Source organism: Sphaeramia orbicularis, chromosome 13 (assembly GCF_902148855.1).
Source record: "Sphaeramia orbicularis chromosome 13, fSphaOr1.1, whole genome shotgun sequence".
Classification (NCBI taxonomy): Eukaryota; Metazoa; Chordata; class Actinopteri; order Kurtiformes; family Apogonidae; genus Sphaeramia; species Sphaeramia orbicularis.
The window spans coordinates 37,661,845-37,687,458 of record NC_043969.1 but is presented as its reverse complement, the minus strand read 5'-3'; the positions used below and the strand labels follow the sequence as shown (position 1 = coordinate 37,687,458).

General features: G+C 37.8%; 1 protein-coding gene across 2 annotated transcripts in view; it reads right to left on the bottom strand.

The window, feature by feature from the left end:
* Positions 1–392: 392 nt before the first annotated feature.
* Positions 393–25,614, bottom strand: part of fndc3a (fibronectin type III domain containing 3A) — an 86,420-nt gene continuing 61,198 nt past the window's right edge. For both annotated transcript variants that reach the window (XM_030151907.1, XM_030151906.1), the window contains 9 exons: positions 24,893–24,998; positions 24,517–24,692; positions 24,217–24,330; positions 20,029–20,178; positions 16,052–16,401; positions 11,979–12,191; positions 8,924–9,090; positions 5,042–5,166; positions 393–3,035 (listed from right to left, as the gene is read on the bottom strand). In XM_030151907.1, coding sequence (XP_030007767.1) covers positions 2,712–3,035; positions 5,042–5,166; positions 8,924–9,090; positions 11,979–12,191; positions 16,052–16,401; positions 20,029–20,178; positions 24,217–24,330; positions 24,517–24,692; positions 24,893–24,998 — 1,725 coding nt within the window. In that variant the 3' untranslated portion in view covers positions 393–2,711. The remainder of the gene's footprint in view (positions 3,036–5,041; positions 5,167–8,923; positions 9,091–11,978; positions 12,192–16,051; positions 16,402–20,028; positions 20,179–24,216; positions 24,331–24,516; positions 24,693–24,892; positions 24,999–25,614) is intronic.

Genomic DNA, 25,614 nt, shown 5'->3' with positions numbered 1-25,614 from the left:
TCGTCTGTCAACTCAACATTTTTTTTTTTTTTTTAACCTTCGCCAAGGAACGGCGGAGGTTATGTTTTCAACAAGGTTTGTTTGTTTGTCTGTTAGCAAGATAACTCAAAAAGTTATGGACAGATTTTGATGAAATTTTCAGGAAATGTTGATACTGGCACAAGGAACAAATGATTACATTTTGGTGATGACTGGGGGGGGGCTGATCTGCCTTGGTGGAGGTCTGCGCCCTCCGAGTGCTTTTCTCGTTACTAGTAAGTTTTTATTTTTATCGATTACTAGAAATTTCAGACGACCCCATTTGAATTCCACGTGACCCCACGTGGGGTCCCGACGCCAAGGTTGAAAAACACTGCCCTAAGCTCCGAAACCAAACAAATGTCCCAACACGATTAAGAATTATAAATCTTTTATTGTGCATGGATCCTTTGTAGATATCATGGCTATACAGATACACTTTAGATACATATCTATGATTATACATTTTCCCATAACGCACATTTTAAAGTGATATGTCTGGTAGTATGTATAGTATAACAAATTTTCATTTTGGAATGTACGGTGTATGAGGTAACTGCAAACAGTAAAATTACATAAAAATGGTCTCTATTTTTGTGCATATTTTACTCATTTTTGTAGCATTTTGTTAATCTCCCCAACCGAAGGTCGTAAACCCAGGGAAAGGGGTGTTAAAATGGCACACGTTGCAATTGCTATCAAAAATAGGAATTTGACTTCTTTAAATGACAAAGAGAAGACATTTGCAGAATGCCTCAAAGACCAAATCATGTAATTATTCAAGACGTTTTGCAAGGTACCTGTATTTCATTTTTATGGTTGCAACAGCAGTTTTCTGCCCAAACCAAACAACACTAGACCCTACAGCTCACAGATCACTACTGACAAGTCAGCGTTAGCAATCTGTTACGAATACTTAACACAGAGAAAAGGCAAATTTAGATTCACAGGAAGTACATGATATAACACATTTTGTATCTGCCGTCTGCGTTCCATGATTTATGAGTACTCAGGATTTATTATTTTCTCTGGAGAGTATTAACTTATATTACTTCAATATCATAAAAAAATATACTTCACACATGTATGACCTGACAAAAGAAATCAAAAGAAATCAGAAGTAATACACAGAACTACTTTCCATTTCTCTCACGATTACATATTTTTACTAACATCAAATAAATGTTACAAAAATAAAAGGAAATAAAACACGTTTTTAGAGTTTTTTATTACTTAAAAAAAAAAAAAAAAAAAAAAAAAAAAATCCGAACTTAAGAGAAATTAAGAAAATTCTCCCGAGATTTTTTTTTTTCCTCTCTCCAATTAAGGCCTCTGAAACAACTGGTACATGCCTTTTTTTCTGTCTTTTTTTTGTTTTTTTTGTTTGTTTGTTTTTTGCTGAGATAGATCAGCTGTTTCAGTGACACGTCATGTGGTACTACAACTTTTAAAACACCCAAAACACAAGTAGGGCTCACACAATCTTAAAGTGTGTTTCTATAAAATGCATCACAAGACCAAGACGCAGTCAGTCGAGGTTTTTCTTCCACTAAGGTGCAAAATGAATTACAGGGGGGGAAAAAAACAAAGCAAAGAAACAAAAAACAAAAAAAAAGAAAGAGAGAAAAAACAAACAAAATAAAATAAAAACATACAGGTAAGCATACATTTTTTGTGCTGAACAACAATATTTCAGAGTAAAGCAGCTGCATGATTGTAAAAACAAGCTACAGTATAACTATATGATAGTAAAAATAATTAGAATTCATTGTTAGTTTGGTTTTTGTTTGTTTTCTAACTTTATACTGAGCATTTTTTTTTTCTCCTCAAACTTACAGGTCCTTGTGTCTTCACTGTACAAAAATATACTAACATATCTCCAGTCATTTTTGCATCCTTAAACATTCTGAACATCAAAAGGTCGGAAAGTGCTAAATGAACGTTCGCTAATGTGAGCAAGGATTTTTGTTTCTTCTTCCGCTAAGACCCCTTTTAACTCCAGCAGGGGGTTAAGTCCCTTCATCTGGCCCTGAAGCTCTCCCAGCCGTGTACCTCTGTGGCACAAACTACATACAGTATACACATCTGGACACACACACCCCACTGTGCAAACACTGGCCCACCAGGTCCCAGGATCAAATAGCACATAGGCTAATGACACACCTACATACTATTTAAGGAACACGTCTATCAAAAACAGTTTCATACTGGACACGTAAATGGAAATATAAATAATGACTATTTCTATACACATATATATACTGTAATCAACAAGTACATGAGTCAAAGCATCCCCCACCCCACCCCTCCCCCAAAAACTCTTCCCAAAGTTAACCATTTCCTTGCTCGTCCGAGTTCCTTTTCGCGCAGGAAGCTGATCATGAGAGAACAGAAAACTAAACAGAACAACAGATACCACAACATCGGGACGGGGGCGACAAAGGCAGGAGAGTCAGGAAGGTTTCACAGGTGAAAACACTGCCTCAATCCCTCGCTAGCCCCTCCCGACCCGGCCCCCCACTGCAGCTAACGTGATTACTCTGTTGACAACAGAAAAACAGGAAATGAAGAATACAAAAACAACAGAGAAAGAGAGAGAGAGAGAGAATGGGAGAAAGAATAAAGCTATAACCCTGCAGCTGGGTAAAAAAAAACAAACAAAAAAAACAAAACAAAAAAAAAAAAAACAACGCTCATTTGATGACAAAGTACTGGATGACGAAAGCGATGAGGATGGCGATGATGGCGAAAACCATGAGGAGGAGGAACGCGCACTGCTCGTCCGTCAGGCTGCGTCGGGCCCGGATGGACTCGGCGCCGGCCCTGGAGCCGGAGCCGGCCGCGCTGCCGCTCGCCGCCGCGTCGCTCCGCTGGGGGGTCAGGGTCACCGTGGGGCTGTAGGGCCCGCTCAGCTCCGGGGCGTCCTGGCACTGCCTGATGGCGCACACCCGGAAACGGTAGTCGCTGCTGGGCTGCAAGTTCTGCACGTGGAAGGATGTGGCAGAACCTTTGTAGGCCTGAGGACCGAGAGAAGAGGAGATTAAAACCTGAACACGAGGAGGAGACGACTGAGGATTCAAGCACTTCACTACAAAGAGTTCTGTGCAGTAAACCATGTAATAAATCCAACTTCATATGTATAATCTGTATACATGTCTACATATACTACTAACAAAAAGATAAGGATATTTTTAATTTTTGGGCTATTTTTTCATTTGGGACTCTTGCACAGCGCTTTTTACTTTTTTGTGTCTGAATTGAAATGAAACACAATTTTAATGATCAGACATAGTTTTATTCACAAATGGCAAAAAAGACAAAAAAAAAGAAATACCCTTAACTTTTTGTCCGTAGTGTATATATATAATTAAGTGTGTAACTATGTGTATATAGGTGTATGCATGAGTGTGTCCCCTATCTCCTTATCCAACCTGTGGCATGTTCAGCATGTGCACAGCTGTAAACAGTATTTATAGCTTTTCTTATTTGTCTTTATTTTCGATTTTGCTCTTTGTGCTCCACTATTGCTACTGTAAATCTTGAAATTCCCCCTGTTGAACGAATAAAGGAATATCTTATCTTCATATTCAACTCATTTCCCATATAGGTCATTTTGATTTTTGATTTTTATTTTTTTGCTTTAATACAAAGGTGTCTGCTGAAAAAGTTACAACCATAAGGGCTGTAAATAGAGGCCCGTGTAGACATATAGCGGTGGAAACAACACAATGCATTTGTGATTTATCCTCCTGAGACCCGGGAAAGTCAACGTTTTGGGTTTTTTATATTAAAATAGTGTCTTGATTGGTGACAGAATGATGCAATAGTGTTTTGTGTGTTGGGTTTCCAAGCTTTGTTTACTGAATAACAGTTTTGGCCGTAAGGTGCCATCTTTCATGCACATTTGTACGTTTGATGTTTGCATGTTAATATTTTAATGTTCCTGCCAACAGAAAGTACATTGTGTGTGTTATTTTGTTTGTTTTTTTTCCAAATAAAACTTAGAAACCGTGATATGAAATTTTCATATCATTACGCCCCTAGCCTCCACAGCTAAACAGTGTATTTAGAATATAAAGAAAACCTCATATCAACTAGGAATTAATGTCAACTTTCAGTTCTTTACAATTTTGAGGCATAAAAAAACTTATCTGTCTCAAAGTTTTGGTCCATCTTGTGATTTGTTATAGTTAGACTGTTGGTTGCCTTGGCTGAGGAGGTAAGCCATCTGTCTTTGCTGTTTACCCAGCTGACACACCCACGAGTTTCTGCACAGCCTTGTGGACCTAATCTGTTTATTTGCTGGAATTAACTTTTTTCCATTCCCTACTAAGCATTTTCATATTTTTGTTTAAATAGTGTTAAGTATGAAAGTGAATTCCACACATTTACAGACTATACTCATAAACTCCACAATAAAAGGAGAACATAAGGAAGCCATGATGACTTAGGAGTGTGTGTAGGATGTTTTTACACCTCTCGGGGTATTACGAGGCTGTTTGTTATCCACCTGCCAAGTTAATCTCTGTTGTTTTGTGCAAAAAGTGAGGCAAATTGCCTCAATCAAAGATGAGTCCTTAGCAAATCAATAAATCCTTTTTTCAACATGGTTTCGCCTGCTGAGGCTGACAATAAGTACGGAAACTAAGTCATGCCACAGTCACATATTTCAAGTGGTGATTCAATAGTGAGGTCTGATGTGGTGAGATTAGCATAAAGCGGCAGCGGCCATTACTCCAGGTTAGCATGGCTGGAGGCCACGGACGAGGATGAATGAGCTGGCACAGACTAGACACCTGAGATACCTCGTGGATCAATGGCCTTTGCATAATGGGCAATTTAAAGCCAACACTGACTCATATAGAACGCCACAAAGCCACGGTGACCACATTAAAGCCCCGGATCCATCTGGAACCTGATCTGCGCTTGGTGAATGATGGCAGGTCAGCGGTAGGTAAAAGCTAAAAGACAGGAAATACAAAAGGCAAACACTAGCGCCACCTCCACGGAACAACCTCAGCACCTGTTTGAAATCGGAGTTTCCCATCATGCACTGCAAAGTGTAGATAATCGGGTCCCCTTTCATTGGTGGCAGAGCTTCCCATGTGACTTCGCAAGAGCTTTCGTCCAGACGCTCCACTTTAGGGGCTGAAGGGAGAGGAGAAAACAGACGGAATCAAAGATCAACAAGTGGTTCCAGGTACAACAAACCCCGCCCCTCGCATGTATTGTCGCATCGATCAACTCTTTCATCCATATTCAACATTTGTTAAATATAAAAATTATATGTGCCAAGTCTGAAGTAAACTGAAACAAAATTGATGTTTTTATAGACATTTGAAGTTTCGCCCATAATAAGAAAATGGGAAAAGAAAAAGACGCTAAAATTTAACAAAAATTTTTTTAAAAACAAGCTATCACTTAGATATTTTGTGGAGAGATGTCTAAAATAAATCTCTATTTCTGCAATGTTTTAAGTAAATTGAGTAAAAATTGACATTCTTATAGTGATTTCAAATTTTGCACATTATAGGTAAAAAACACAAAAAATTAAAAATTCATAAAAATTTGAACTTTGACCTACTTTTCCCAAAATGTAATGACATCTATTCTGGGTCACTGGCAATCTATAAACCCAATTTGGTATGAATTCAACCAATAGTTTTGCTGCTAAAGTGTTAACAAATAAACAAAGAAGCAAGTGGTTCCAGGCACAACAGCTGTAGCTTATTTTGGCATCGATCAACTCCTTCATCCATATTCAATATTTATTAAATATAAAAATTTTATGTGCCAAGTTTGAAGTAAACTGAAACAAAATTGATGTTTTTATAGACATTTGAAATTTCACCCATAGTAAGAAAATGGGAAAAGAAAGATTTAAAAATTTAACAAAAAATTTCAAAAACAAGCTATTATTTAGATATTTTGCAGAATGATGTCTAAAATTAATCTCTGTATCACTGCAACATTTTAAATAAATTGAAAATTTGAACTTTGACATACTTTTCCCAAAATGTACTGACATCTATTCTCTGTCACTGGCAATCTATAAACCCAATTAGGTATGAATTCAACCAATAGCTTTGCTGCTTAAGTGTTAACAAACAAATAAACAAACTAACCGAACCAAAAACAATACCCCTCGCCTCCCCTTCAGGGGGTGGGGTAATTAAAGGATACAATACAAGCTTTATGCGAGCACATAAATCTGCACAAATCTTACATATTTAACCTTTAACACATGGTTTAAAGTCACCATAACCAACTATCAAAATAATGAAAATGTAGTCTTTAGTAACTGGATACCGGATGAACACCGATATCTACATATCCTTCTGAGACACAGCAATGCATTTTTGCAGCAATGCAGGAGACAAAAGATTGTTTTACTTTAAAAAAAAAAAAAAAAGCTACACTGCAAAGGATATTCCATTCAAAAATAAAAAAAAATAAAAATAAAAAAGAATGTAAAAAATGTATCTGAAAAAACTGATGCATTATGCAGTTTCCAATCAAGACAATTGTTTAATGTAAAAAAAAAAAAAAAAAAAAAAGCTAAAATTTTCACTTCCTGGGTCTCAGGTGGATAAAAGAAGTAATTTCATCGATGCCAGTGGCTAATATTTATGTTTTTTGTTTTCAGAATTGTATGGTTGAATTTGTGCTCATTGAGAGTTAACGTAAAAACTTGAAAATTTCCCTAGAAGAAAATAAAGAAACTGAAAATAATCTCAGCATCAGCATAACTGGCATTTGCGATCCCTGCCTATAACTGATTAGAGCAATCAAAAAAATAGCCAAGACATCTTATCCTAGCTCAGAAACTACACAACTTAGTTTAACACTGACGTGACAGCAGATTTAACAAGCAGTTGCACATCAGAGGCAGCCATTTTGGTTGATTAGACAAGTGCTCGTCAGTCTGTCATCGGATCAAACCCGTCTCATACCGACGCCATCAACTGCCTCCTATGAGACGCCACCTTAGGGTGCGTTAACACTACAAACTGTCGCTCTTCGACGTGACAATGTGCTAAGCAGACCCACTGCCGAAACTGTGTTACCTCCTGCACCAGCTGGTTTCGCGAGATCACGCAAAAAAAACTCCAGCCCTTGTTTTTCGACACAGCCTTGTTTGATTTATCCGAGGCCTTCAGCGATGGCTCCCGTGGCGGCAACAATAGCGGCAAATTTCTACCAACGGACACATTACTTCAATCCCGTGGTGTAATGCGGCGTCATATCACTCAAATCTCAAACATGTCAATTTTCTTTTTCAATCAAAGCTCTAGAGGTTTGTCTGCGACAGAAACCAGTCTAACACTAGAGCAATTGCTTTGAAATTGAACTGCGCTGATGGATTGAGAGTTCATTGTAGGCAATTTATGTGGCTTTTCCCCCCCTTCAGCCATTACTGAGTCATGCACTTCCTTTGCTATTTTAAAGCCAAAAAAGATGGTTGTGTTCGGAGTGTTAGGGAAATCATAAAAATACACTGACGGGGGGATTTTACTACTTCATTTACATTGTGATTTTAGGTTTAACCCTTGTGTGGTGTTCAGATTTTTCTTATTCAGCCAGTGTTCGTGGGTCTGGTGGACCTGCTGCATTTGTGGGTTTTTAATTCAACATAATCCAACAATTTTATGTTAAAATATTCAACTGATGTTTACTTCATCCCAATTACAAGCAACAGTAAAAGCATATATGTTTAATATTTGCTTTTTGGTTTTGCTCGATCACATTTATGAATTGAAGTGCTACTCATTTTTAGTTTGTTTTTTTAATAAAATGTCATATAATCAACATTTGAGGAACAAATTCATTTTAAAAAAATTACTCATCATTTGTCTTTTAATAAAAAATGAAAACGGGTCCCACTGACCCAAACACCATACAAGGGTTAAAGGGGTCATATTTTGCTAAACCCACTTTTATTAGTCTTTGGTTCATTTATTTGTGTATTTGGACCCTAATAGTTCATAAAGTTTGAATTTGAACCCTCCAGGTGCTGAAAAGCTATCTTAATATTCATTTTGTCAAAAATCGAGTGGATTTCTACAACCTGTTTTAATTCCTGCTTAATTTGTTTTGTTTTATTACTAGTTACATCACGACATTTGCACATATAAGGCTAAGACTTCCGACGAACATTTCTCCGAGTACGACATAATTGTTTGTCAGCAACAGCGGTTGTAGTAAAAACTGAAAACGTCCAAACTTCGAGCCGATTACCTAAAACGTTCATTTGCATTGATGAACACAAGTGGCTGAACGGGACAGAGCAACACAGTCAACAACCTGGAGGGGGTGGGGTGTGAAGAGGTTCATTTGCATTTAAAGGGCCAGCGCTCAAAACAACCTTTCTGGTGTCATTACTCAGAAATAGGGTTGAAGATGGACTTGTGGAGTTGAATTAATGAAGAATTCAGACTCAAGCATAGCATTTACAGTTTATGTAGACCACAGGGAAATGTTTTAAAATGCACAATTCCATTTAAAAAAGCTAAATATCACTCCTTTAGAATAATGCTGTAAGTCTGAATTCTAACAGTCAGTAGTTGAGAGTCCACTTCACTTCACTGTTTGGGTAAACAAACAGTGCTGAGTGAAAAAGACAAACTAGGAAATGACTCAGACGAGGTTCAGCACTTAGAATAAAAGCCACGTCCTCATTAATGACAGAGGATCAAAAGAGACTGGACCGCAGTGCTGAACCGCCCGCCTCGTGATGACAACCAATCTCCCGCCGCTGCGTCTTAATCGAAAGCAAGTTGGAGCCGGGTCAACTGAGGTTAAAGTCTGAACACACTGCCTGTATGTCGAACGAGAACGTACGTGGAGTTAATAAAAGCTGATCCACGAAAGATGCGGGAGAAAAAAAAGAGGAGTGACTGGATACCTTTGACGGGGGCAGGAGGAGAGCGTGGGGTGGTGAATGTGTAAACACTGGAGAAGGGCCCTTCGCCCGCCTCATTAAAGGCCTGGATACGGAACGTGTAAGAGGTAGACTCATTAAGCCTCTGGACTTTGTGTGTGTGGCATGGTCCTTTATACAAGGATATAAACCTGAAATGAGAGGGACATGCAAAAAAGAGAGAGAGAGAGGATTTAATGAGCGACAAAAATATGACAGACACCTCACACGGTAGCATCAGTTCTGGTCTTAACCTGATTCAAATCCAGTCCTTGAGAGCCGGTATCCTGCATGTTTTAGATACAGGGGTTGGACAAAATAATGGAAACAACTTAAAAAAATCAACAAAATATAATTTAATATGGTGTAGGTCCGCCTTTTGCGGCAATTACAGCCTCAATTCTCCGAGGTATTGATTCATACAACTTGTGAATTGTTTCCAAAGGAATTTTAAGCCATTCTTCAGTTAGAATACCCTCCAACTCTTTTAGAGACGATGGCGGTGGAAATCGACGTCTTACTTGAATCTCTAAAACTGACCATAAATGCTCAATAATGTTGAGGTCTGGGGACTGTGCCGGCCATACGAGATGCTCAACTTCATTAGAATGTTCCTCATGCCATTCTTTAACAATTCTAGCTGTATGGATTGGGGCATTATCATCTTGAGGTGAAGGTGTTTCCATTATTTTGTCCAACCCCTGTATTTCCCTCTTCCATCAGACCTGGAAGCCATTACATCGTTATCAGGCTTCTGCAGAACTTGATGATGAGCTGATCATTAACTGAACCAGGTGTGCTGGAAGAGGGAAATATCTAAAACATGCATGATACCAGCCCACGAGGGCTGGATTTGAATACCCCTATGGTAAAACATCTGTCATTTGTTTCTACTGAGAATCATTTCAATGTAACACAAAACAATGGATTATAGCAGAGGCTTCATTCATTCAGGAAATACTGATGTTTTTATCTCAAATCAGTGTGAACAGGACATTTTACAGCTGTAGCCATGATGTGTCCCAATATTTTTGTCCATATAGTTTAAAAACATCAATATTTCCTTAAAGTTCAATGGGAGATTTTTCCTCTGAAGTGACATGTGAAGAAAGTAGATGGTTAGTTGTGGTAGAAAATTATTATTTACAGTCAGAGCATGAAAAATATTTTTAAAATTTAGAGGTAGAACGTTTAAAAGTGCGGGAGACTTTCGTGACCAATTTTTCATCAAATCTGTCAAACCTCAGTCATATCCTCAGTATCATGAATCTGTAAGTCTTTCTGTGATTACTCACCTGAATCTCTTCCATTACGGTGAACAATTTCGAAGTGCCATCCACCAGAAACAGACCATATGTTTACAAACAGAGTCGGGAGGGAACTCGGGCATCTTCGGAATTTTGTTGCAATGTGCATTGTGGGAAATGCCGGTTCGCTCCGCTGTCTGACAGCAGCAGCTGCTCAAGACACGAGGTGGAAACGGCAGGAGCTCCCTTCCCTCTATGCATATTTCTCCAGCCGTTTCCACGTTTCACCTGTTTGTGTTGTTTTTTTTTTCATCCATATAATATCATATGCTTGTGCTGCTGCTGTAAGGCGGCGGTGCAAGCCTTCATTTCCCACAATGCACGTCACAACAAAATTCCGAAGATGCCCGAGTTCCCTCCCGACTCTGTAAACATATGGTTTGTTTCTGGTGGATGGCACTAAGAAACAGTTCACCATAATGGAAGAGATTCAGGTGAGTAATCACAGACAGACTTACAAATTCATGACACTGAGGATATGACTGAGGTTTGACAGATTTGATGAAAAATTGGTCACAAAAGTCTCAAGCACCTTTAAAATCATAGTCATGGATGAAAAAACAAAACAAACAGAATCAATGTTGAGAGAAGAGACGTAAAAACCATCTCTGAGGCATTTTGGAAGCAAAGATAATTTAACCCATGAGGACCCAGTGTGAATTTTTCTCTCTAACCTTTCTTAAGAGATGTAGCACCATTTATTAAAATATTATCCTCTGAATTTCACATTTTTTCAGTGAAAATCATCTATTTTCCTATATTTAATTTACTGATCATGTAGATGTTCATAAAAACTCAAAGTACAGGCAAAGGTTATCATTTCAAAACAGAAAAAACTGAGAAAAAGGTGACTTTTTTGGTAAAATATATAATTAACCCAACATAAACAAAGTGTGTCCATCCACTGTCATTGATCCAACTCCATGGGTTTTACTGGTGAATCAATGTTGTAGAAGATGACCGTGTTTCCACGTTCACTACGGAGCCTCTGAACGTCCACATGGGTCATATCTGATGACCATGAAAAGATGACAAACTGTATTTTACACCAATTATTCACATGTATTGATAGAATAAGTGGATCAACAGTTTAGATCAGTAGATGCTTTTGGCCGACGGCAGATGTTTGGGTCTTTATGGGTTAAACAAACCCAACCAATGCAATGATATTTATCACAATATAAAACTATGTTATGATATTTGTCAGTGTTGTTTTGTATCCCAGATCTGTTAGAAAAGAAACACCTGAATTCATCATGTCCCAATACTTTTGTCCATACAGTGTAAGACAACATTCATTATCATCTCTTCATAATGCAACCTTTATTTTTGTTCTTTTTTGTGTTGTTCTGTGAGTTTTAGCAGTAGCAAAAAATACTTGTACTGTTAGATCTGCTTAGTGTTAGCTTAGCGCTGTAAAATTTGTCTGTTTTATTAATTTATTTATGACATAAACTGGTGTCAGACTTAGATATTTGTCCATTTATGTGCTTGTTATTTGGATTGTGTTCTGTTTTCGTGACAACTGTTTTTGAGGAGCATTTAGCTGATGCCCTTCTGGTTACATAGATGTACAGTAAGTGTACATTGCTACAAGCATTGCGTAGCATTACCATGGCAACACAGATGGAACTGTGGCTGCCGAGGGGGGGGGGGGGGGGGGCAACTAGGTTTAAGAGGCTATGCATTTCTGTAAACACCGGTGTCCTGTCTTATCGTCGTGTTCTGCTGACCTGCCGCTCTTGTCTCCCATCTGCAGCTGATACTGGAGGGCATCTGAGGTGGCGGATTTGGCTGGTCCGTCGCCCCACTTGAGCCTGAGGGTCTGGTGGCTGAAGGCGGTGCACTCCAGGCGGGGTGGCTGCGGGGGGAGGGGCTTCGTCTTCAGCTTAAAGGTGTGACTAAAGGGGCCTGCTCCGAGGCTGTTCAGGGCTTGAATTCGGATCCTGATGGAGGACGAAAAACAGAGTAAGTATCAGAGAGCGATGCAAGGTCACAGGAAAGATGCTGAACAGTGTTTCTGTGGCGTCAGGGGAGGCAGCAGGCATATTTGATGATGGAAGGAATCGGCATCACACAAACCGCCTGATGTGAAACTTTGCACAAAAAAGTCTGCCAAAGAGACGCCCAAGAAGAGTGTCTAAACCACTATAAAATACAAGCAGATTTAAGGACAGTTACAGCAAACACACACTGATCTCTGCTCTTTTGCATAAACATTAGCTTTATGACCCACTGCACCTCTATTTCTGCAGAAGTCCAGGTTTCCCACATTTGCTACTATATGAAATGCAAATGCGGACATATATTTAAAAAAAAAAAATTTTTAAACTTGTCTTGTCCAGCATCATAACAGCAGAATGGTAGTCTGGCTGCCTTTTGGTGCTGAACAAATGTGCTTCACCAAGACAGACTTCATGAAGTATATGAGGTTCCACTTGATATTCTACTGTCTTTCTTATGAGTTTTGTTGAACCACATTTCGATGCCTGGACGTGACATGGGGGGTGGGGGTGAGCAAGAAAGAAGAAGGTGCAGAAGACCCTCACAAGAAAATATCAATAATACAAACAATAACAACCATGGTGATAATTATAATGGGAACAATAACTACAACCATAACTGAGTAAACTGGGCAGAAGAGAAAGACAAAAAACAAAAACAAAACTACAATAAAATAAAATAATATACAAAAGACCTATTAAAGGATGAATGTGAGAAAAGAAAGCATGAACACAATATCATAAACAATGACGGCAGTCAAATGAGGACATATTAATCGGACTATTAAGAGTTTGGCTGTAAATGTTAAATGTCATGAGATGTTCTACCTCTCGGTCTGCCAACAGTTTCTTTCCCAGTGCTGTGCGTAGCCCTAAAAACTCCATATCACATACTTAATAATGTATGGTGTATGTTTTATTTTTATATGTATGTATAAATAACGCACTTTATATTCATGTACTTTGTCCAAGTGAGTGTTGGTTGATCTACGGGGGCACCTGTCTCTTTATTACTCCTATTCATGCAATTTTTCATTTTTTTTTTTTTTTTTAACCTTGTACTGTCTTTAATGTGTTTTTATGCTGAGCTCTTGCAACTCGTTTTCCAATTCAGTTTTTCCGCAAATGGCAAATAAACTGACTGTGATAACGGTTGTTATAATTAGGAGCCATATAAATAAAATTTGATTGATCGACATGCATTTATAATAATGTTCTAAATTCAATTACTATTTGGTCAATAGCAGTGTTCCTGGGGGGTGTGGGTGGTATCATTGTGGTATCTGACTGAAAACTGCATATTTATGTTCATTACCTATTTGTGTGTGTTTGCGTGCGTGTTTGTTTGTTAGCAAGATAACTCAAAAAGTTATGGATGGATTTTCATGAAATTTTCAGGAAATGTTGATACTGGCACAAGGATGAAATTATTAAATTTTGGTGGTGATCGGGGGGGGGGGCAGATGTGTCTTGGCGGATGTCTGCGCTCTCCAAGTGCTTTTCTTGTTTAATTAGTGTTTTCCCAGAGATTGAGGAACATGTAGCTGCAGGGGGAGGGGGTCCAGGGGTCCTTATGCAAGAAAATGTATGTTTACTTAATAAAAACAATATTCTCACATGAATTACTCCTGTAACTATTATCCATGTCAAAACACTTACACATTTTAGAATAAATAGATGACACTAAAGAAGAAATTTTGCCACATAAGTGCACTGTAATGACTAAAGCTGGGAAGTAACTAAGGCGCTCCACAGTTCTGTTACTTTAACCTACCTACAATGTTTTGGGTGCTCATAATATAGTCGGTACTATATATCTTATAATAGTCTTATAATAGTAAAGGAAACACAGCCAACCCAGATAAAAGCTCCTTTTGTTGAAGTGAAATCACAGTAACTCCAATTGGAGTCTCTACTATTGCACATAAAATTAGTCATTTTGAGTTTGTGGCAGTAGCTGGACTTATTAAGCATAAATATATATATAGTGAATAACATTTATGGAGTAAATGGCACATGCTGTACCGAACGTAATTACATCTATAAAGACCACCTATAGAGTGGACAGAGTAAGAACAAACATCTCACTATAAAAATAGACTGTTAGGGTTTTTTTTTTTTTTTTTTTACACTGCTTTCCTTCACATTTTTTGTTTTCACTGTTGTTGGCAGTGTTGTCATAATTTTCCTTTTTCTTTTTTTTTTTTTTAAGTGCTTTTACTGAGCTTTGACTGTGTAACTGTTTCTTGGAGTTCAACCAGGTGCCGAAAGCAGCTGGACTGATTTAGAAAAAAAACAAAAGCTACTAGGCCAAAATTCAAATACTTGTTGTTCAGTGTGTTCCAGTTCACAGTTCATGTTAAGCATCCTAAATCTGTTATTGACGTACATTCTGAGTGCTTTATTTGGTTGTTACTTATTACAGAGTTCCTACAGGTTTCTACAAGTTAAATTTAAGATTTTTTGAGACCTTTTTTAAGAGTACTTTAGATAGAATGTAATGCTCATTTCACAGGTGTTCCCTTCCGCTCATGTCAATCAGGTTGAGAATGATCGTTTCTCCAACTGGGCATTATGAAGTTTGCACTTCCCCATGCTTAGTTTTTGCTTAAAGTTCCCAAAGTCAGCTTTCTCTGTGTGACAAACAGCTGCACTTGTGTTGAACTGAATGTTGGGTGATCATTTTCTCACCTGGGGCTGCAAATTTAGCCATAACTGATGGAACTGAGTGGACTAATGTTACTTTCTTTGCAGCTTGGACATTTGCCAGACACACTTAAACACAATACAGTGAACAAGTTCAAGGCAACATAATTTAAGACATAACAAATCAAATGTAATACCTTTTAAAGACTTTTTGTAAAATTCAAAACTTTAAGACTTTTAAAGACCACGCAGGAGCCCTGATATTATTACGTATTTTTCGGTTATTCCACCCTGTTTTAGCACAGCAAATGTATTTATATAGCACCATTCATACACATGGCAATTCAAAATGCTTTACAAAGGCCAAAAGTTATATTAAAATCATAGAGAATAAAACATTAAACAAAAGGAAAAGATTAAAATATAAAGACGGAAATTAAAACAGGAATAAGAGATAGTTAAAACAAATGCTAAAAACAGTATTGACTTAAGTTAAGAATTTAATGTTAAATCAATCAAGACGGTTAAAATTGTGAGTAGCAGTGCAGGTACTAGAACTGGAAAAAACAAACAAAAATTACTCTAATCAAAGGCAGCTGTAAACAAATGAGTCTTTAACCTCGATTTAAAAGAGCTCAGAGTTTCAGCAGACCTGCAGTTTTCTAGTAGTTTGTAGTTAGTTTTGACCCTAAAATACACAGTAAAGCAAAACGACTGTCAGATCTTGAAAGTACAAGGATTCCTGAAGGAGAGGAACATTGGCACTTTGAGATTCCGCTGAATGAAAAGTGTTTTATAAATGCAATTTATTATTATTATAGTACTCACAGCAACTTTTTTGACACTGAAATAGACGTAGAGTCCGAACAGCCCATTTAATTGAAATAATGTCTGAGGTGTTAAAGGGTTAGGCTTACTCGTATATTTGTCAGCGTCCTCCTCACCTGCACCCCCACAGCAGAGCTAAACCGTAACACATCTTAAAACTGTCGCTGCTTAAACTCCACACAACGGCAGAGTGAGTAAAATCATCTCCGAACCCTGAATGATGAGTTTAACTGAGCTGTAACACATTTGTTTTGTGAGTGCCAAGTCTGACAGTTTCCAACTCTCAATCGTTTTGCGATCTGAAAGGTGCAACATTGCGTCGTACAAACCTGTAGCTGGTGTCGGGCTGCAGATTCTGGATAATGTGTTTGGTGATGGGGCCGACGACGACGGGCTGCCGCTCTCCTAGATCTATCAGGTAGGACGTGATCTCGGCACCGTGGTCGCAGGGCGGGTCCCAGCAAATGCCCAGGCAGGTCGACGGCGAGTAGAGCGGTGGCGGCGGCTCGGAATCGCCTTCTTCTTCTTCCTCGTCTTCCTCTGCGTCCCCTTGAGCGTCGTACCTTTGCAGATCCAAATCCTTCAGCGCGTAGATGTTACTGACCGCCGCCGGGACGGAGCAGGGAGTCTGGCACAGGACGGCCTCGCTGAACGGACCCACTCCTGCAACATTCACAGCCTGCAGGAAAACAACACAACTTAAATGTGATATTTTGGTTTTTTTAAACGGAATTATGCATTTTCAAACATTTCCCTGTGCTCTACATAAACTGTAAATGCTCTGCTTGGGTCTGAATTCTTCATTAATTCAACTCCACAGGTCCATCTTCAATCCTGTTTCTTTTGTTTGTTTATTTTTTTTGGCTCTGTCCCGTTCAGCCACTTATGTTCGTTAGTACAACCAGCAACTGAACATTTGAGGCTTGGACATATTTTCAGTATGGACTATAACTGCTGCTGCTCACAAACAATTATCCGATCTGATCCAACTTTATCTGAATAGCATTTTAAAACAACCAGTGGACCAAAGTGCTGTAAAGAAAAATAAATTTAAACCAAAATAGCAGCGTGAAATACAAGAATAGATTAAAAGATATAGTACTACTGTAAAAAAAAAGACATAAAATAAGTAAAATAAGTAAATTAAAATGCGTAAGAATAGATAAAAACCTTAAAAAAAGAATAAAATACAATACATCCATACGATTATGGCATATTCTGAGAAATGTTCGTCTGAAGTCTCGACCTTATATATGCAAATGTCGTAACATAACTAGTTATAGCCGCAACAAATTAAGCAGGAATTAAAACGGGTTGTAGAAATACACTCAATTTTTGACAAAATGAATATAAAGATAGCTTTGCAGCACCTGGAGGGTCCAAATTCAAACTTCATGAACTATTAGGGTCCAAATACACAAATAAATGAACCAAAGACTAATAAAAGTGGGTTTAGCAAAATATGACCCCTTTAAAGTACACATTATGAAATTATGAATACAATTTACAGATCACAGTGAATCTATAAATGCACAAAACATTTAGTAACAGGCACACTATTGGTAAAACTTTATTTTAATGTGAAAGGATAAATTGTAAACATTTTCAAAATATAATTTTAGTTTTTCACATTAAACCAAGAAAAAATACAGTTGTCATTACTTTTATATTATATTATTATTTCACTTGAGATCAAATTGGTTTTAACTACAATTATTCTGACACCAAAGACCAATAAAAGTGGGTTTGGCAAAATATGACCCCTTTATGTGGAGATTAATTATGAAACTATGAATACAACTTACAGATCACAGTAGATCTATAAATCCACAAAACATTTAGTAACAGACATAATATTGTTAAACATACATTTTATTGTGAAAGGATAGTTTGTAAACATATTCATAATATAATTTTTCTTTTTTCACTTTAAACCACAAAAATACAGTTATCATTACTTATACATCATATTATTATTTCACTTGAGATCACACTGGTCCGAACTAAAATGATTTTGACACCAAAGACTAATAAAAGTGGGTTTCGCAAAAATATGACCCCTTTAAATCAGCCCCATATGCACTGACGTGTACTGTATGTAATGACCTAGTTTGACCACCAGGTGGAGTTGCAACGTGCTGGTTAAGCTTCCAACAGGTTCCAAACAACTTGTTATTCATTATCCAGTCAATAAAGGAAAAAATGCAAAGAGACAAAAACAACACGAGATCAAATTACACAAATGAAGAATTAATAGCATATGTCAAAGGCTTTAGTCAGAGTCTTGTTCCAAGCCTGACCAGATAAGAACCAAATGTGATCATGTAATTTACAGGAAGTGTTAATTTGCTTATCATCCAATGCTCACACAAGGGGGAAAAAAAAAAAAAAGTCCTCTGGTTGAACAGCTTTGAAAGACTCAACACGACACGGAAAAAAGTAGAGAGGAAGTAAACCTCAGCTACTGAACTTCAAATACATAAAGACCCCCTTAGCTCTTACTGTATGCTATAACCTCTTGTCCATTATTTCTTTATTCTTACATGGTTTTGTTAAGTTTTGATTAGTCATGGATGGTTGCCGCTGTACGGATAAGACACGTCCCTGTGCTTTAAGAGTTCCAGACATAGACTCTAAAGGCATGTTTTGTTTAGTGGAGGCAATTAAAATGATTTCAGTCATTTATGAGACATTTTACACTTTGGATTTCTTAAGAAAATAGCCGAGACAGACTTTACTGTGACACTGACTCCTTCAGCGTGATTTACATCCGACATTACAGGGGTTTACTTCGTGACAATGACTGTCTCTCCGTACATTATTGTACATAAAATGGAAGAACTTTTTATATCAGTTTATGTTTAGACTGAAAATACCACAGAGACCCGATGGCTTGGTGTCATTATCACTGTCCTGTTCTCAGATACTGCATTACACTGATATTAAAAGAACAATGCATGGGTATATATGTAGCCTGGAAAAACTCAAAATGACAAAAAATATATATATTAAACATAGATACAACACTGAAGCCAAATTAAAACACTAAATGACTAGACAGGGAATGTGGAAAATTTGATGTAGATCACACGTCTTTTGGAAATGTGATAAAATAACTGTGTTTTGGGGGATAGTGTGTGGAGTGCTCAAACAAATAATGGGGTATGAGATTCCAGTGTTCTGTAATGGACTGTATTTGTGTAACGTGTTTGATGGAAATGTAGTGGGAAACGACATATACTTGGTTAAGGTACTTTTAATGGCTTGCAAAAAAGATTTTACAAGGAACTGGGGAAAGACAGAATGACCAACAAAGAACCAATGGATCACAATTATTGAAGGAATATATACAATGGAAAAAATAACTCAAACTGCGACTACGAGAAGCACCAATGGACAAAAAAATGGAATAAATGGACTGATTACAGAGGTGTACGGAGGTAGAAGGACTGAATAATGTGACTATAGTGTTGTGTAGTGTACCCAAGCAAGGTTTGATTGTTCGTTTTTTGTTGTTTATGGTGACTGTTTATAAAATTTCAATAAAAACTAAAAAAAAACAAACAAACAAACCCAAAAACAAACAAAAAAAAAGACTAAATGACTAATGGTTGTATTTGGTCCCCAGTGGACTAAAATACCACATTTTCTCTTCTCTTATTGTTCTTTTTTTTTTTTTTTTTTAAATTGCATCTTTATTTGGAATGAACATGTAAATTCACCAGCATTTCAACATCGGTAAAAAAAAACAAAAACCCAAATGTCATTCTAGTTTTTGTTGAGTCCAGGAGACGCACTTCACCTTCCCAAAAATAAAAAAGGCTCGAATCGTGGAACAAAGTTCGTTCATCCTTGTAATGGTCATTCTCCTTCAATATCTTAAATTTAACAGCACTGGCACTCAGGTAATTGTTCATTTTTTAACGTCTTTTCATTTTCCCAATTTTTGCGCACATATGGTAATAATAATTGTTCAAAATGATGAGAAATTATACATTATATATCGAAAAACTATTTTCTTGTGCCATGCGTGCATCTAAATCTACCCACAAACTTATCTTATAACCTTTTAACTCATTTATAAACCCACCTGGAATGACTCCCAAGACTAAACCGAGGTCAGAAGTTGCAGTTCCTCTTGTTATATTTTCTCCCAAACACTCCCAGCGTGGGAATATGTTTGCTGTTGCAGTGATTTTTCATTTCATTTTGGAAGCCTCTGACCTTTACCTAGCCTCCATAGGTTGAATCTATACTGAAATAGCTCCAAAACGTCTGTAAAAATAAACTGTGGGTCTTTGCTCACCTGTACCCGGCAGAAGTAATTGGTTGCGGGCAGCAGCCCCTTCATCTCATGGCTGAGCCCTGGTCCGCTGTAACACACCTGCATGCTGCCCTCGGCTGCCCCCCACTCCAGACGAAACTCTGTCACGGGAGCACCGTTGCAAGGGGGGGTCTAGGAGACAAGCAACATTCATTAAAAATAGGACCGGCATGATCAAGAATCAAGAACAACTTGAATTTGTGTGGTTGTCAGGTTCTGTTCTACGTTAGAGTCATGTGGTCTTGATGCAGGAGATCAATCCAGGGTTCCCACTCTTTCCCTGAAATTATTTTCCACGACTTTTTCAGTGGCTACAGAGACAAGTCATCACATCATACACTAATCCATTCCCCTGTCCTCCCCATTCTTTGAAAGTGTTCTTTTTGACAGCTGTAACCTGCATTTACCCAGATTGTTTCTGTTTATTACTCAGACATTTGATGTGCAGTCTATGGCTATAATTTATCTATGAAAAATAATTAGGACAAATTATTATAGAATAATGCAAACACAGACAGATTACAGCGTAGCACTTCATTAGCATGACAAACTGAAGTTACAATGTTCAACTGGGCAATTCCCAACTCAACTTTCTCTAAAAATATTTGTATATTTTCAATAAATCACTCAAAAACTATTTCCTTTGTTTCGTGTCAGTGTAGATACACAAGGTCACAAGGCAGGGGGAGGATAAATAATTTTACAGGATAACTTAACCGTTTCCAGGACATTTGACCTTTTTTCTCATTTCCCATATGTTTTCAATGACTGGACATTTGGTCAATCGTTTTCAAGGTTTTCCAGGATGCATGGGAACCCTGTCAACCTCCCAATAGAAGTGGGTGGCACTTTCACTGGAGGATAAATCAACTAATTAAATGAAAGTCCATGTATGACTTCCTATCAGTGCTCAATAGCAACTATATTGATAAAGATGTGTAAAAATCTTATTTTCTGAAATATAATCACAATGAACGCGAATACAACAGTAATAGTTATTAATGGTGTGTAATTATTTGTTCTCTTTTTTGTAATTTAAGGACTAACCTATTCTTTATATGGATGTATATATATATATATATATATATATATATATATATATATATATATATATATATATATATGGCATAGGACAATATAAACTCAGCTTCTTCCTACTCCTTTTTGGATATAAAGTATTGTAAAGAACCACAATACATTTGTGTGATATTTGTTTTTTCTTTTGGTTGATTTATTTCCATATATTACAGTGTCCTTTTAAATCTGCAATTTCTTTTGCCCACTTTTGTTCGAAATAAAGTCTATCTATATCTACATGTAACCATTTCCATGTTATAAACCATCAAAATATGATCCATTATACGTAAAGGTGAATTTTTACTAATTGAAAAAGTCGACAAAATTAAAAAATCTAAATTTGTAAAAACTGTGAGCAAACTTTGAAGACATTGTCCCAAGGAAGCTACATTAAAAATTTGAAATGAATCCGAGTTTCATCAGAGAAGATGTTGAAGAAATTGCTAACGAAGATGATGACAACAAAGACGACCACGCCGAACGCAGCGCCTTTACAAAAGCAGCTCATCCAGCACATTGTGGTTGTGCTGAGGAATAAAAATGGTGTGCTGGAAGATGAGGTGATGAGGTGTACAATATGCAGAAGAATAGCACATTGTGTCTTAACAGGCATCTGGAGGAGGATTTTTTTTTTCTTTGTTATGTTATGTTGCATGTCACCAGGAAAGAAGTCCTAAAAGAGGTCATTTCATACCCACATAGAAGACTCACACCTTGATACACCATCGCTGAGCAGAGCTTCCTATACTCGTGGAATGATTATACAAGCTGCTACAAACCGTGAACACGCTCAGGTATTTAGCATTCCTCAGCGACGCTGCTGCTAAAGTGAATAAACTGAACTTGGAGATACGAGGCAAAAAAACAACAATATAATTGACATGATCTGCACTGGGGCAAAGACACAGAACAAAGCATCAGAGTTTTACAGATTCTTCGCTTTGATGTTCAGGTGAAACACAGGACTTCTACTGACACAGAGGATGTGATCAGACACGAATCCCAGCATAACAAAACCTGCTCTATACGAGTGTAAATCAGCCCTAATTATGCTCCAGAGTACGCTGAAAACACTACTTAAACGACCAAAAAGCCCGAACCCAATTCGCAAGTGTGTGTGAATTCTTTAAACACCTAATAAAACGCTGCTCTACACACTTTGTAAAACTGAATGAGGTGGAATTGATGCCAGTGGCTGTAAGGAAACACCGCTTTCTAGGATATATGGAAGTTGTAAGTAGTTTGTTTATGTGAATGTAGACCAATAAAACTAACAACACGAAGCTGTAAGTGAGTTTAAGCCATCGACTGCAGATAAATAAGAATATTTCTCATTCAAACTGGCAAACTAGTCAGCAGAATACAGTAAACATCTTTTCTAATTTGGTGTAGACTGCATAATGTTAAATCTACAATTATACAAATACTTATGGGTGCTTCTATGAAACTGGTCCCTAAAAACAGGACAGAGGAAATGTAGACTAATGTTATGAACCAAGTTTGGAAACACTTTGGGTCTATTTTAAAAATAAATATTTACTGAGATACAAGACAAACTATTTTTCAGATAAAACACATTTTTATATTATTTTTATACAAAAATCCGTATGTGACATGGTAAAAAGGACACGAAAATTAAGTGCTACTTTTTTTCAAATATCTTTTTCGTCTCCCACAGGTACATTTTGGGAATCAAACTAATTATGCAAGGCACAGTGTTTCACAAAAATGACCACTGTTGCACAATTACTCGCAATTTAAATGCGTTTAAATGGGCAGGTTTTGCATGTAACGGTAGTGGACACGATGGGTTACACATGAAACCTGGAATGAGACTGATATTCATGACAAACACACGTCTGGAGTAGAGAAACCACTAGGATCATCAAATTTAACACAGTGTCTTTATAGCGGTATATAAGACCATTTACAGCCATGTTTTCAAAATAAAACGCACTGACACCTAGGTAGCTTTTCCTGTTCAAATTTTGGTCCTATTTTTGCTCCCAATATTTTATTAAAAATTCATTAATTTTGGGATGGCTCAGGGCAAGAGTATAACTTTTTCTTTAGATTTATCTGAGGTCATCATTAGGTACATCCTGGGGGGAAATATGTCTAAATTTCTCTTTTATTATTGGGTCTAAAAAGCTGCTAAAGTGCCAGATACCAAAATAAACCCCGTTTCACAGAAGCACCCTTATATAAACAGCAGATTTCTTTTTTCTCTTTGTAGTTGTGGCTTCACAAGAATATATTTTCACCCCGTCTTCCTGCAATTTTTTTTTGTTTACTGCTGTGAACTGTGTAATTTCCCCCATGGTGGGATCAATAAAATCTCATCGTATCAATGACTGGTATGAAAAGATGCCTTTTAAATCCTTGTGCTTTATTATTTATGCGAGTAGTCTACAGTTTAAACAACAGTAACAGGGAAATTATGGCTTTTAACCAGAAAATAACTGAAAGATATATTACTCAGCTTATTGAAAAAGAAGTCTCTACGTTAACTGATGGACACATAATCATTATTTGCAGGCTTCGGAGATCCTATTAAAAAAAAGTGTGTCCATTTTATACAGTTGCGGAAAAAATTATTACACCATCAAAAGTCATCAAAAACAATGGTTATGCAATCCAGTACTAACTCCTGTGTGTAAAACAGACAGGAAAGAAAACATGGAATGCCTAAAAGCACTGTTTTTGTCAGTACAATGCCATAGATATTGATGTAAGAACTGAAGTGATTTTGGTTATTATCAAGAAAACCATGGAAAATGGATAGATATCAGCTCTGAAATTAAACTATTATGAGCTATTTGTGTTGTTATCATTATATTTGTCCAAACAAATGTACCTTTAGTTGTACCAGGCATGAAAATGAACAAGAAATTGAAGAAAACAAGGGTGGTCTAATCAATTTTTCCACAACTGTAGAACTCTCTGAACATGTGGATCTTGTGACACAGAGTAATGTCAGAGTCGATCTTCTGCATCTGTGCTGTACATTCTTCAAACATACTACTAAGATGACATGTGTGGTAATTTGTGTTCAGTACATTAGAGAAGAGATGGATGTGGACTTGGTCTTACCTCCCAGCTCACAACCACACAGCTGGGGGATTTGCATGTGGTGGACGGAGGCTTGCACTGCTCAGGGGCCCCGGGGCCGGTTGTAACCTCACAGCGCTCTGAAAGCGGCCCGAACTAGAACAAAAAAACGAACGAAGTGCAAGTGAGCAACATACAATTTAATGTCTACATTCTAAGAGTTGAAGAATGAAAGCCTGCAGCAAGAAAAAAAAAAAAAAAAACCAGGAAAAAAAACAACACACACACAAACCCAATCCCGTCTCCTGTTATTGATAAATCGGTTTTGACAGTCTTTCTCACCCCTGCTTTGTTTGCAGCCTTGAGCCGGAAGCTGTAGGTTTTTCCAGGCATTAAACCACCCACAGAGCAGTCCAGCTCTGGACCCTGGTAAACCTCCCTGCTCTCTTCAGACTGCAGCCCACTCACTTCTACGCTGTAGCAGGACACTGGACTGCCTCCGTCTACCTGAGGGGCACCTGGGAAATGTATGCATGTAACAGTGCTTAGAAAGTGGCGCGAATCAAACGGCCTAATATATTCACTGTATTCAGAGATAAAACAGATAGTGTTCACAATCAAAGCTAATGTCTTTGAGGTACATCAGTAGACAAATAAATGCATCGACAGAAGCTAGAATACAGCCCACACAGATCTGAGTTGGAGAGGAATGACTCACCCCAGCGCAGTTGCACCTCCCTGGCTTTGGGCTTGCCCACCAGCCGAGGGGGCTGGCAGGGCCCTGGGGGCACTGCGGGAGTCTGGACCTGCAGGGTCTCCGACAGCTTGTAAGGGAAGACAACACACGAATTAGCACATAGACCAAACAACAAACGGGCAATCCCCCTCCTCCCTGGTCCTCATTTTCTCTTGCTTATCAAACAGATTTTGGCTGTGACATACTAGAAAGCAGACAAATACGGCTGCTATGTTTCTTACTCGGCTATAGATAAGTCGGACGAGGGGAAAAATAGGTCTTTTTTCGGGCTCAGGTTCTGTGATAAAAGGCGAACATGTGAGTGTTATGTCACATTGTACTGGGCCAAAAGGCAGGAGCTCGCCACCGTGAGTCATATTTCTTTACAAGCTCAGTCATGAATAAATGCATGCGCTAACAGCTGATGAAGAAATTAATGAAGAGCGTCTGTGAACTGGACTAATTAAGAAAAACATCCTCTGACACATGCAGGGAGGGTTAATCGATTAGTGGGGCTTTGTCTTGTACTTACACACCAGGAAGCATAGTCTAATCTCCCAACACAGGAGACTGAATGACAATTTCCTATTAAAACTTGCCATAAATAGAGTGCATATCTGGAATTATTCATGTAAAATTTATCAGATTAAGCATAGGATGGGAGTTATAACTGCCTCCCTTAATAATTACTGTACTCTAAGGGC